Below are 13,805 nucleotides of genomic sequence, written 5' to 3'. Positions count from 1 at the left end.
AAATATCAGAGAGATGAGAAAGACATAAAAGACAATATGAGATGCAATTTCACAACTTAGGGACACCGAAAACTGAAAAAAGATGCAGAGGTGTAAAACGTACAGAGAAATTACACTTTACAGGTTTATTGAATTCAGCCAAATTCAAATTCCAAACACATATTACATTCTTCCATGGAACACAATAGGAGATGTCCAGCAGAATGTTAGCCTCAGTCACCATTCACTTCCATTGCATCTTTTTTCCATACAATGAAAGTGAATGATGACTGATGCTAACATCTCCTTTTCTGTTTCATGGAAGAAGAAAAAAGTCTCAAGTTTAGAACAACAAGATGAGTTTTCATTTTGGGTGAACTATCCCTTTAAGTTTGGGTACTGTGTAAAAAATTTACTCAATTAAAAGTTAAAACATCTAGCCAAAACGTACTTCAGAGTATATATATATATATATATATATATATATATATATAAAAATCACATTTATTTGTACTTTAATATTTAAAAGTACAAAAAAACATTACATTGTCCTTTTAAGTAAATTTATTTGTTTGAAGCAAAATTTGTAGGAGCACAATTTGATTGGCTTGTAAGCAACAATCGGATGTACAAAAATCTATATTTTTGATAAGAGGAAAGATAACCTGGGATACATTTTAAAGTCTAAATGAAATTGGATGGAGTAAAAAGTGTGATGTTTGCATTGGAAATGTAATTGAGTAAAAATACAAGTATTACATTTCAATAGTATTCAAGTAAAATACAAATTCCAAAAAAAATAAATAAAAATACTTCAGAATTGTACTGAAGTACAGCTACTCAAGTTCTGAGAATAGCACTTACAAGGACATCTCCCTCGTCCTCATGATAGAGTAGGGGTTGACGTAGTCGCTGTTGGATGTTTGAGTGGTTAGAGGATCCTTGGAAGTACAAAGATGCAAATTTAGAGAAAGTGAACTCAATGATTTCCTCCTCCTTGTGTTTTTCCTCCTCCTCGTGTTTTTCCTCCTCCTTGTGTTTTTCCTCCTCCTCGTGTTTTTCCTCCTCCTCCTCCTCATGTTTTTCCTCCTCCTCCTCCTCATGTTTTTCCTCCTCCTCATGTTTTTCCTCCTCCTCATGTTTTTCCTCCTCATGTTTTTCCTCCTCCGCACGTTCTTCTTCACTGGTGTCCAGTTGAAATGGCATCACCATCTCCCTTACGGGGCTTTCTATCAGTTCAACCTCTTCCAGCTTCAGTGGCTCTGTCTCAAGATCCTACACAAGGAAAGGAATATTGGGTACAAATCATTTCAAGTTAGCCTTAGCTTAGCAGTAGTAGCAGCATTCAGCATTACAACATGTCTTTGAACATGTCTTACATATGTTTACTGGTAGCAAATCAGTTAAAATGATTCATGTGATTTTCTTACATTTCCTTTGTGATAAACACTACCCTGATAGCACACGTACATCACCCAGATGTCTATTTGATGTGTGTGTTTACATCTAGAAGACATATTTTTTTACGTAAGTTTACTCATCAGCAATATTCCTTTAAGACGTATATCAATAAGTATGTCTCGGATGTCAAAGACATTCAGCAGATTAAAATTATTTTTAAATTAGATCTTTTAAAGATGTTAGCAGATGTAAATTAGATTGCTTTCCAGATAAAACATCGCAATCTAAAAAAAGACATCTCGGAGATGTATGTGTGCTATCTGGGTATTTACTGCCAAAACGACAACATCTAAGGAGAAATACACTATTTCTCAGTATTTATACAGTATAACACAGTATTTTCTCTCCCATAAAAATCCATTATAATGCATAGTTATTTAAAACAAGATTTATACTGACAGTGGCCCTGGAAGGACATTTTTTTTTACTGATACTAATTTTAACACATCAGTCATACACTGTCTACAAATTGATGAGCCCAATTTTAAACAGAAAGCTGTTTCATTGAGCTTTAAAAATGGATAAGGCTTAAATAAACTTAATTATGGGGAAGAAAAAGCTTGACAGAAAAACATTGTCTTTCTCCATTGATTGCAGCTTCATTCTTTTGGCAAAAGTGTTTATTAAAAGTGAAGATTGATAAAAAAATTTGTTCTAAGCGTATTAGGGGCCGTTCACACCGAATGTGTTTTTGTGTCTGCCTGTACTCTTTTTCTTTTATTTTTCTGTGTATACAAGCTCTAGGTGGACCTCTTTAACTGTTGCGCAGTTTCTTACGCCAGAGATCCACTGAAAAAAATGTCCAATATTTAAAGCTGGAATGTCCCTTATAGAGAGCAACAATGCCCTCCTGCTTTTTCAGCCGTCTGGGTTCCGGAAGTATTTTTCCCATTCATTTCTTCCAAAGACTTTTTTCATAAAATCCTTCATAAAAGTGTTGTAAGCCATGAACCAAACCAACCAACGCCGAGGTGATTTGCAACATTACAGACTTTGTTTTAAGGCAAAAAAGTATTTGAAAATCAGACAAAAAGACAAAGGTACAAGTTTGTGTACTTACCGTCTTTCATGGGGGCACGGACTACAATCCCATGAAGCATTGTGAATGAAGTAATTGAATATAAAACAATGGAAATATACAAAACTATTGATTTTAGGTTGTTGATTATAAGTATAGAAACAATATACTTTAAGTTTATTGCAAAATATTCCAATATACACAAATATTTAAGTAGTTTGAGAGTGCAGGGAGACAGACTGGTTTATGTCATTCAGTGTGTCATGGGAGTGGGTGGTCGCTTCCAGGAATATTTCGCAGGCTTTTTTTTGGCCGCAGTTCTCTGATTGTTGAAGCTTTCTCTGTTGGACCATGGGTGATGTAGTTGGTCAACAGGAATTCTGCTATCAAAGACGATTTTTAAACAACGAAGTTGAAATAATGCTGACAGATGGCTTCAACGAAAATAACATCAATGAACAACCTCATGGTACCTCTGTCTTTAAAGGTTTATAAGTTGCCATTGAAAATCTATTAGTCCATGGAAGAAATAAACGGGATATTTACTTCTGGACCCAGACTGTTGTGCTCTATTTGGCTGGTAGAAAGTTGGCAACCCTAAATGCAGTATTTATTTATTGATTGTGTAGTAGGTTTATTGTCTTTTATTGCAAATGATTTTATGGCTAACAATGCATATTAACTCTAATACACAAAATGTAATGATGTATATAAAATGACCCAATTAACAATGAAAATTATCTGGACGTTATCTGTAGCATGCTTTTTCCCATCAAATAAGTGTCTTATTTCCTTATTCTGATGTAATGATGACTTACCTCAAAACCCTCAGGGGCCTGACCCTCTTGTCCTCCTATTACACTGGGCAGGAAGCCAAAGATATTCTCCAGCATTTCCTCATCATCCTCATTCTGGGATCTGGAGGCCTCCTCGTTCTGCCTGAGCACTTCCTCTAGGCGTTGCTGGAGCTCCAATGCTGTCAGTTTCTGAGCCTCTTTTTCCTGCGCAGTCAAGAACGCCTGGGGCAGGATAAAAGTATGAATGCTAAATTAGTACTTATAAGCATCAATAGCAAAATAGCTATATGTACTAATAAGACAGCACACCACATCACCAAGTTCTCCAAAACAACATTGAGCTAAATAAATAATGAAAAACCCTTCTGAAAGAAAAAGCTCACAGCAGCCTGGCAAAGCTGATTAGGCTTGTGCTTTGGTGGTTTTCAAGGGTATTTGTGCACTATTCTGCTGGTCATGGCCAACCAGCTAAACACCACCCGGAAGACCAGCTAGACAAGCAAATCACCCTAGCCTGCTTTAAGCTGTTTTTCTTTACAGCATGAAAAATAAGAGATATATGATGACACAACACCCCCACATCTTCAAATTCTCCAAAACAACACAGCAAAGTACTGTAAATAATGAAAAACCCCTCTGAAAGGAAAAGCTTACAGCTGGTTAGTCTGGTCTGTTTAGGTGTTTTTCAAGGGGATTTGGGCACTTTTCAGCTGGTCATGGCCATCTAGCTAAACACCAATTGGAGACCAGCTAGACCAGTATAGCACCAACTTTGTCAGGCTAAGAGACCAGCTAAAACCAGCAAACCACTAGCCTGCTTTAAGCTGGTTTTTTGGGGGGGGTTTTCAGCAGGGAAAATAAGGCATATATAACACAACACCCCCACATAAAAGTAGACCTACTACAAAGCACTACTAAAAAGGAGTAGTGTCTATGCTACTCCACTCCACCATGAACTCACATCCATTTTCATTTTCTTAAGGGTTTTCCTGGCCAGCAGTCCTCTGGTCTGTGCCTGCAGTAGTATCACTGCATCTCTTTTACATTTCAGGTCTTTTCTTGCTAGGTACCCACGTGTCTGCGTCTGCAGAATGATGGCTGCAGCCCGTCTGCGTATATACTGCATATTAAGTTGCCGACTGCGCACTTTCGCCTGCAGCCGAGCAAATCCCTGCTTAAGCTAACGGGGGAAACAGAAACAGTGTGAGGAATATTTTATTATGAGAGGGCAACAAAGACACTGCATTACCTTTTAGGGCTATTCAATGCTTTTCCTGCATATCTTACTTTGCAGAACTCAGTCCGGTCTCTGTGGCCACGCCAACACCTCTGTAAAACCAGAGCTGCCCTCCTCTTCTTAACAAAACTCTCTCTGTGTGTGGATGGAGGGTGACTTAGCTTAAAATTGCTCTACCAGTCAACTACATAAGTAAGACTTGGAAAAAGAAAAGAGACAATGGGGAATGAACCTGTCTTTATGGGCGAGCATCACTCTCTGAATGATAAGTGACTTCCTGTAAAGCTCTTGCTCTCTCTCCAGTTCTAGGAAGGAGTCATGAAAATCCTGCCAGTGGAAGAAAGAAGAAAACACACAGTGGGGAAAAAAAAAAAAGATAATTTAAAACAGAAAAAAAAAAAAAAAAAAAAAATATATATATATATATATATATATATATATATATATATATATATATATATATATATATAAATAAAAAGAACAAAGTAAACAAAGAAATGTTATGATGTAAAATGAAGAAGAAATAGCATTCAACACTTTAAGTCACTAATAAAATAAGCAAATGTTATGACATTGACCACGTTAACGCAAATTCACAAATAATGCTCAATCATTAGGTTTCGCATAAATTTTGCTGTTGTCTTTAAAGCAAAAGGGGGGCATACCAAATACTAAGAAATTAATGTAATTTTTTTCTATTTTCAATAAACTTTTCTTTCAAATTGTAATGCTGATAATATCATTTGGAATGGGCAAAAAACTTTATCAAATGAAAAAAATTCAAACTTCAAGCATTTTTGGAAGGGGAACCTCACTTCAAGTATCCTCAGCTTTTATGGGCGAAAACTGGACTGAACCGAATTGAAAATTTCAATATTTTATAAGTCGGTAGACAACATTTTTTGAGAATGAACCATCAACATGTTGATTTTATAGTACACTTGAGAAAATTATATCTGAGATACCCTGAGGAAGATCTTGTTTTTTCCAATCTTCCAATCATCTTTATCTTTGATCACAGCCCTGCAGATGGCTTCACAGCACTTGGCAGCAGGCTCCTGATTAACAAAAATCATAATACTTAGTGTTAATGTAGTAATATTTAATGCACTTATATATAGATATATGCATTGGATATATGTATGTGCAGTTATACTGTATTATATAAAAGAGACAAATTCTTAGATGTACAACGTGCTTGTGGTGACCAGAACATTGAAGCTTAAAAATCACATAAAGGCAGAATAAAAGTAATCCATACGACTCCAGTGATTTAATATATGTCTTCTGAAGTGATGTAGTCATTTTGGGTGAGAAACAGATCAATATTTCAATCTTTTTTTTACTACAAATCTCCAATTAATTAAAAATTAATTAAACCTTCACTTTCAGATTGTGAAAGTGAAAGTGGAGATTTATAGTAAAAAAGGACTTAAATATTGATCTGTTTCTTACCCACATCTATTATACTGCTTCTCAAGACAGCGATTTAACCACTGGAGTCATATGGATTAATTTATGCTAACTTTATGTGATTTTTGGAGCTTGAAAGGTCTGGTCACCATTTACTTGCACTGAATGAGGCTGAGATATTCAAAATCTTTGTGTTCAGCAGAAGAGAAAATGTCAGACACATCTGTGATGGCATGAGGGTCATTGATGAGACAATTCTCATTTTTGGATGAACTTAGTCACTTAATTCAACTACAATCATCAACTAACATTTTATCGACTAAATAAAATATTTTGTAGGGCACCACATCTGTGAATAATCACATTGTCCCTTACAGTGTTGGGGTCACAGTCTATGGTCTTCAGCAACACACGGTAGCGGTACAGGAATTCTTTAAAGCTGTGGCAGATGGGATATCCTAACTTGCGTATTCTAATGGTTTCCATCATGCCAGAATAGCGAAGTTGCTGCATGCAGAGTTCCCTGTTAAAAGCCTGACAAGAAAGATGAAGAATAAACAAGAGATAAAGAGTTTTCTGATGGCTACACAATATAGGATATGTAACTAAGGGCATTTGAGTTAATACCTTGGACATCTTTTTGTCATTTGGTTTGAAGCAGCGAATGAAGAAGGGCTGGCAGAGAGACAGAGCCTTCATCAGAGAATCCAGAGACTGACGGAACTGAACACTCAGGGTCGATATCTGTCTCCTTGAATCATTTCCTTGCTGCATAACACGAAAGACAAACAATTTATTGCAAAATCATTTCAATACATCTGTTTATACGTCTGTCTCATACCCGTAATGAGTTCTTTGGTGTTATGATGATTTGGTTCATTTTGTTAGCCGGCTTGGTGTTGTTTTTATTCTGCTCAGTCTCAAAGATCTGTTTGAGCAACTTGTTGGGAGATTTCCGAATCATATCCATGATGTCCATGCTCAGGGCATCTCTGTTCTTCTCTAGAAAACCTGATAAAATAAATCTCTTTCAGACCAGGAAATCCACAGACTTAAGAACTGACTTGCTTTCTTAAACAACTGTAGGGGCAATTCACTTCAGTATACATGTCATGATGACCAAGGTGTACAATAATTAATTGTACCTTTGCAATCATAATAAACCGTTCCAGCAAAGTGCTGAACCCCAAAATGCATGCTGTGGTTGCTCTTGGATGGGATATAAAGGGGATTCCCATTGTGTTCTTGATTCATTTTGTTTAACATAGTGGCATCGGTACCCTGCAATGATAAGAGAATAACACATATGTGTTAGAACCAGACAAGCATAGAAACCAGACATGTTGCCAGATTAAGCTTACCTTAGGGAAGTGGCTCTCCTCATCAACCAGCGCCAGTATGTTGAGAGGTTTAACAGCCAGCAGCTCCAGGGTTTTCTGGTTGTCAGTAAATACAATGTGATTCCACGAGATCCCTTCTTTACTGTACTCATCCTGCTCCAGTTTGAAGATGTGCCTCACAAAGAACTGCTGCAGCTGCTCGTTGGCATAATTAATGCACAGCTGCTCAAAACTAAACAACCACACACATTTTATCATTAGATTTAGAAAGGACTCATTTTTAAATCTTAGTGTAATATCTTTGCCACTGCTGTCACCAAACGGAATTGCAAAAATTAGAAACGTTTTTCTGAACACTTCCCATGTATGATATAGTATTTGGTCGGTTGAACAGATAGTCCCACCCCAAACTTATGCCACTGGTTGAGCCTACAAGTTAGGCTGGTATGTATGCTTTATTTTGATAGCCTTATAGAGCTGCAGTGTATAGATATTTCAGGGAAAAAATCAAGCTACAAATGGTTAGTGTTGGGTAAGTTACTTTAAAAAAAAAAAAAAAAAACCCCACTACAAATGACTAATTATTTAATTTAAAATTGTAATCAGATTACTTTACAAATTACTTAATTGGAAAAATAATCACAATAATAATTACTTTACTTTTAAGTTACTTTCTAAAACACTTGCTCAACAAATTCAAAACAATGTCAATATTTCTTTCTTGTTCATTGTTACACACAAGTCATTCACTCAGCTCCTCACATTTCTCCTTCACAATGACTTGTTACAAGGCAATAATTCATGTATTCTACATAAATAATATATTAGAAATAAGCATAACCCTATAATGTACTTAAAAGTAATTAAATGAAAGTCAGTAACTGTACTCTGATTACAAGAATGTAAAATGTAATTAGATTGCAGTAACTAAATACACCCAACACTGCAAATGGCTTACTCAGAGTTGTCTTGCATACTAAGCTGCGATAGGATTAATTTTTTTAACATTAAAATACACACAAAAATGTATATAAATAAATAAATAAATAAATAAATGCTTTTTCATCAGATGTTATACACTTACCTGTTTTTATTGAAATTCTCAAAGCCAAAAATGTCTAACAGACCAATGGACTTGCGTGTATAAGAGGAATCATCGGTCTGGGATTTGTGAATGGTGCTGTTCACTTTTGTAAACACCCACACAAACAACCTTCCGTACATGGCCTGTTGGGGAGTAGGACAAGGCCAAAAAGTGACAAACATAAAAAACTCACCATTTGCAATAAGGAGGCTGAATATTTAAACACGGTGAGTGTATCAGCTCATCCTTTATTCTAATTTGGTGGGTACCTTGGCAAAAGCGTCTCTGGTGTCTGTGGCCTGCTCTGAGCTGAGGGGTTTAGTGACTTTCTCTCTGTTTGTCATAAAGGAGCGATGGGTAAGACTATTATCAAGATCGGCCTTATCCACCTACAAAGTGACATGAAAAAGCATCAAAATCATTCTCTAGCCAAATATCTGATTACATAAAAACACTGCTGAAAAAATACAAATCTAAAAGCAGCCTTAGGTGGTATGCTGGTTTAAGCTAGCAGGTATCCAAGCCCAAATTGGTGTTTAACTACTGGTTTAGCAGGTGAAGTACTCAGAACCCCTCTAAAACCATCAAAACAGACCAGCCTAACCAGCTTGGCCCGGTTGGGAGACCAACCTCATGTTATTTTTTATTTTTTATTTTTTCAGCAGGGAAATCAGTAAGTCTAAAAATATATAAACAAACAAAATATAGCTCTGAAGAGGAATTTGTCTATACCTCCAACAACTTGGCGGTGATAGAAAAATGATCAGATGACAGGATGTCACAGCTGTCCATGTTATTCATTATAGTGCCTAAAAAATTATCCAAAGCAATTTAATAACTTTATTTATTAGATTTATGGTATTAACTGTTACCTATAATAACATTAGTTTATGGCATTTTAGTTTACATAATATTAACAAGACCTTCAAAGTCAATGTTGCCCATATGCAGGATGGCAGCAAGTAATTTGAAGATTTCCCAGCAGTCCTTGTCTGAGAAGGCAAGGATCTTTAGAGCAGCACGGATTCGTCGGAACTCATCAGCATCATCCCGACCATCACAGGTCAAACAATCACCCTGAGACAACCATCAGGAAAGACAGTTTTTGTACTTGCTCTAGAGTTAATGATTATCAGTATCAAAACCTGATATGGGAATCTGAATTACTTACTAAACCCTAAATGAAACGCTCACCTCAGTCAGATACTTGAACTGAGATGCATTACCAAGAGACAGAACTTTCTTATGCTCATCTGACATCCCAGATAACATGCAGTAGAAAATGTGGTAGTTCTTTTCTTGAGGTGCCTCGAAAATAAAAAAATTAATAAAAAGGTTAGCACTCCTTGTGTTTTTATTTATTTGATGCAAGACATTTTCTGAATTGACTCTTGTGACGTTTTTGGTCAAGTGTTGTCTCACCTGATGACAGACACGAGACTTCTCCAGCAGGTACTGCTCCATGTGAGCTCCCTCTATAACACCCTCTTTATTAAAGAACATCTCCACGTATTTCCCAAAGCGGCTAGAGTTATCATTCCGAATGGTTTTGGCATTTCCAAAGGCTGTGTGGATAGGCGTAAGTGAGACAGTTTACCATGGAACAGACTGACATACTTAGTGTAAACACCTTAACAAATAATTACCCTCCAGGACTGGGTTGGCCTGTATAATCTGCTGCTCAATCCAGGAGTGTTGTCCGCTCACAGCGGCCAGGAACTGCAGGATGAGTTTAGTGCTCTCTGTCTTTCCTGCACCAGATTCTCCGCTGGCACACACAAAAGATGCATTTATAATGTATTATTTATGATTAGCTTGAAGCTGGGATAGACTCCAACATTACCCGTGACCCTACATAGGACAAGCGGCTATAGAAGATGGATGGATTATTAGCTTGAATTTGGTTGCAATTGTACTGTGCTTCATTTGTAAAACACTGCATAAAAGCACCTGGTAAATAAAAATATTCTTTCATTGACACAGGAACAGCACAGATATTAAATCAACAACAATAACAACAATAACTTGTCATAAAGTGTATTCAATTAATGTAGTAACACTTTACAAAAAGGTTCCATTTGTTAACATTAGATAATGTATTGGGTATCACAATATATTATTTACATCATTTATTAATCTTTGTTAATGTTAGTTATTTAAATACAATTGTTCATTGTTAGTTCTTGTAAATTTATAGTGCATTAACTAATGTTAACAAATACAACTTTTGATTTTAAAAATGTATTAGTAAATGTTGAAATTAACATTAATAATAAATGCATAATAAGTATTGTTAATTGTTAGTTCAATGTTAACAAATGGAACCTTATTGTAAAGTGTTACCATTAACATTTATACACTGCACGGGATATCTCAGTAACTATAAGGTTCTGAGTCAAAAGTCTAATTAAACACATTTGCGTTTCCTCCAGCAGTGGTTTAGTATGTTTGTTTCAAACACCTTGTTCAAAATCCTCTTAAATAAGAATATTTGTTTTTTTTAAATTATATCCTCCAAAACACAAATTAATCATTAATTAATTTTGCTAGAGCTTTTTTTGGTACACTGTAAACTAGAAATTGACTTTTACAAATAAACATACCCTAAGAAATATTTACTGGAGTAAAAAATGTGACAACTTAATAATTTAAAAGTCTGAATAAGTCCAACATGTCAAAAAAGAAACCAGAAAAAAACTCTGTACTTAAAGGAATATTCTGAGTTCAATACAAGTTATGAATCGACAGCATTTGTGGCATAGTATTGATTACCACAAAAAAAAAAAAAAAATTTAAAGCAATATTCAAGGTTACATTAAAGCACTTACAATAGAAGTGAATGGGGCAATTTTTGGAAGGGTTAAAGGCAGCAATGTGAAGCTTATTATTTCATAACAGCACTTACCTACATTAACTCATTTTAGGATTTACAGCTTTATGTCTTCATGGCAACAAAGTTGTAAAATTTAATGTAACTTTACACAGAAAAGGTTAGTACGTGATTTTATCACACTAAAATTATGTTAACACACATATTGTTTGTCTTGTGGCTATACTTTTGAAACAGTATTTTAACATTTACAGATTGGTCCCAATCAATTGCCTCATTGTAACCCAGATTTTTGCTTCTTTTTTTTTTTTTTTTTTAAAGAAAATGAAGTACAAGTCAAATTGTTTTATTTCTTTTTTCAATCAACAAATGCTGTCGACTGAACTTAACTTGTATTGAACCTGGAATATTTCTTTTAATAACATAAAAGAAGAAAAGCACAATTATATACCTAATAATGCAGCACTGGTTGCGCCGATTGCGGCGCATGTTGAAGTAACAACTGTTAGCAATGGCAAAGATGTGTGGCGGCAGCTCGCCCAGTTTTCGGCCATGATACAGTTGAACCTGCTCTGCTGTGTAGATGGGCAACATCCGATAGGGATTTACTGCTACCAGTACAGAGCCAATATAGGTCTGCACAACACACAAAGGGAAAACACATTTATGTATGTGTATATGTATATAAAACAGAAATCCTATGGAGACAAATTATAAGACCTAATCATTTTTGGTAAAGTGTAAAATAAGGTGACTCACATAGATAATGCCCTGTCTGTGGCGCACCAGAAGATTTCTGAGCAAGCCGGCTTCACTGAGGTCCCCCAGTCTGATCATGTTATCCACACCCTCCACTGAGGTGGGGTGCATTGGCCTAAGACTGGCCCTCTCCCCCTCTGAGATAGGATGCTCCTGGGAAACCATGCCAATACCTCAGATTAAGTATGTAGAATATTCACAACACTAAAAACATAAGCATGTGTATGTTGTAACCGTAAATACAGTGGGGTCCAAAATCTGAGATTCAAAATTTATGATGAACGCATGACCTTACGTAAAACCAAAAGGCATGAGCGGCTACAAGTGTAAACAAAGCATCAGTATTTCAGCTACCACTCAGAACTTAAGTCAACAGAATAAGGAAGGTAGTGTTGTCTATATAAGTTCCATGAATGCAAAAGAACGGTTACTTTGTTAGTTAGGAGGGCAATAAATGACTAAAGAATGGGGAGATAGGATCAAATATTGAAAATCTGGGATTTAAAAAAGTATATAAAAAAAAAGTTTCAGAATTTGAAAAATGTAAAAAACGAAATAAATAAAAAATGTAATAACGTAAAGTAAATAAGAAATATTTAAGATTATCAGCACTATATGTGGGTCAGTGATTAATAAAGCACATTTTTGTACAAAAGGTCAGATTCCCTTGCTTCCATTGAAGCACACAAGATCCTTTCTCAGACAATTCTCAAATCATGCTGCAATAATGCAGATTATCATGTTTTGTCATCAAAGCAAAAGGGGACATACCAAATACTAAGAAATTCATGTTAATTTTTAAATGTACATTTTTACACAAATTATACTGATATTATTTACATAATTTATATAATTTTTTATAAAAACATTTGTACTAAATGAGAATTTTTTTTTTTTTCAAAAATCAGACTTTCGAACCACATGGTATTATTCCATTACTGTCGATTATTAGACTTTAAGGTATTTCAAGTGCCCTAAATACAGGAAATCACATAATGACCTAATGTGATTAGACTCGACTCTTTTTACCTGCCCATCATCATCGAGCAGATAATACTGTCCATTTTCTGAAACCTTCACACATGCTCCAATAGGGATTCCAATGCTGGAGTCAATCCAAATGTGATCCCCCTAGATTCAGATTCACAATAACTATATTTAACAACCAAACATTACCCACCCATTAATTCAAAGCCACCTAAAATCATGACAAAAAATCATTTTATTTTATGAATTTAAAGAATCATAAAATATATACACACCTTTTTTAACATCACCGTTTGGACAATCCCTTTTGTATCAGAAACATCGAATTAAAATGAAACATAAACAATAAATAAAAAATAGCGAGTAGATCAGTATATTAATTGGTTGGAAATGTAAGCCAGATTTAAGAAAATATGACTTTTATAACCCTAATCCTAGGAACCCGTTCCTGTACCTGGGGACAACACGACGCTGGCTGACTCCAAGAAATTAAAACGACATATGTGTTCAGTCGTAAGTTTTCCACCCACTTGTATGATGGGAAGAAGGAAGCGTCCCTTGTGCTCATCTCTTTATGGCCTCCAGACTTTGCTCTGTCGTGCAAAGTGATCTTGCCCCATCACCATCAAAAACCACTGTGAAGGGACGTCATCATCAATGTGGGAACTTGGCTCCTTTAGTTCCAATGTGCAATGCTGAACTGCAATAAAGGGGAAAAAACACTACTTAGGCAAGGACTTCAAAACCAAGTGTGTGCAGGTTTTGGTGGCTTGAGAGAACTAAATGAATAAAATCTGAAATGCTGTAAGCCTTATCAAAGGAATACCCTATCCATTAACTATGACTTCTGTTCAAGATTTGCCTTTTGGACTTCTCACGTCAGAGGCAGATGATACTAGA

The 13,805-nt window shown here is 35.6% G+C and overlaps 1 protein-coding gene across 1 annotated transcript in view; it reads right to left on the bottom strand.

The window, feature by feature from the left end:
- The window catches only part of LOC127443201 (unconventional myosin-VIIa-like), a 31,944-nt gene extending 18,752 nt beyond the window's left edge, over nucleotides 1-13,192 (bottom strand). The window contains exons 1-22 of the mRNA XM_051701794.1: nucleotides 13,181-13,192; nucleotides 12,948-13,049; nucleotides 11,919-12,071; nucleotides 11,611-11,795; nucleotides 9,976-10,097; nucleotides 9,752-9,894; nucleotides 9,524-9,637; nucleotides 9,253-9,406; nucleotides 9,062-9,138; nucleotides 8,599-8,718; nucleotides 8,330-8,472; nucleotides 7,267-7,477; nucleotides 7,051-7,186; nucleotides 6,747-6,916; nucleotides 6,533-6,673; nucleotides 6,281-6,439; nucleotides 5,458-5,550; nucleotides 4,725-4,819; nucleotides 4,543-4,627; nucleotides 4,217-4,435; nucleotides 3,277-3,477; nucleotides 844-1,254 (exon numbers count right to left, since the gene is read on the bottom strand). Coding sequence (XP_051557754.1) covers nucleotides 844-1,254; nucleotides 3,277-3,477; nucleotides 4,217-4,435; nucleotides 4,543-4,627; nucleotides 4,725-4,819; nucleotides 5,458-5,550; nucleotides 6,281-6,439; nucleotides 6,533-6,673; nucleotides 6,747-6,916; nucleotides 7,051-7,186; nucleotides 7,267-7,477; nucleotides 8,330-8,472; nucleotides 8,599-8,718; nucleotides 9,062-9,138; nucleotides 9,253-9,406; nucleotides 9,524-9,637; nucleotides 9,752-9,894; nucleotides 9,976-10,097; nucleotides 11,611-11,795; nucleotides 11,919-12,071; nucleotides 12,948-13,049; nucleotides 13,181-13,192 — 3,246 coding nt within the window. The remainder of the gene's footprint in view (nucleotides 1-843; nucleotides 1,255-3,276; nucleotides 3,478-4,216; nucleotides 4,436-4,542; nucleotides 4,628-4,724; nucleotides 4,820-5,457; nucleotides 5,551-6,280; nucleotides 6,440-6,532; nucleotides 6,674-6,746; nucleotides 6,917-7,050; nucleotides 7,187-7,266; nucleotides 7,478-8,329; nucleotides 8,473-8,598; nucleotides 8,719-9,061; nucleotides 9,139-9,252; nucleotides 9,407-9,523; nucleotides 9,638-9,751; nucleotides 9,895-9,975; nucleotides 10,098-11,610; nucleotides 11,796-11,918; nucleotides 12,072-12,947; nucleotides 13,050-13,180) is intronic.
- Nucleotides 13,193-13,805: the final 613 nt, after the last annotated feature.

This window comes from Myxocyprinus asiaticus, chromosome 6 (genome assembly GCF_019703515.2).
Source record: "Myxocyprinus asiaticus isolate MX2 ecotype Aquarium Trade chromosome 6, UBuf_Myxa_2, whole genome shotgun sequence".
NCBI lineage: Eukaryota > Metazoa > Chordata > Actinopteri > Cypriniformes > Catostomidae > Myxocyprinus > Myxocyprinus asiaticus.
Note: the sequence above shows the minus strand (reverse complement) of the source record. Positions and strands in the feature narration are given on the sequence as shown.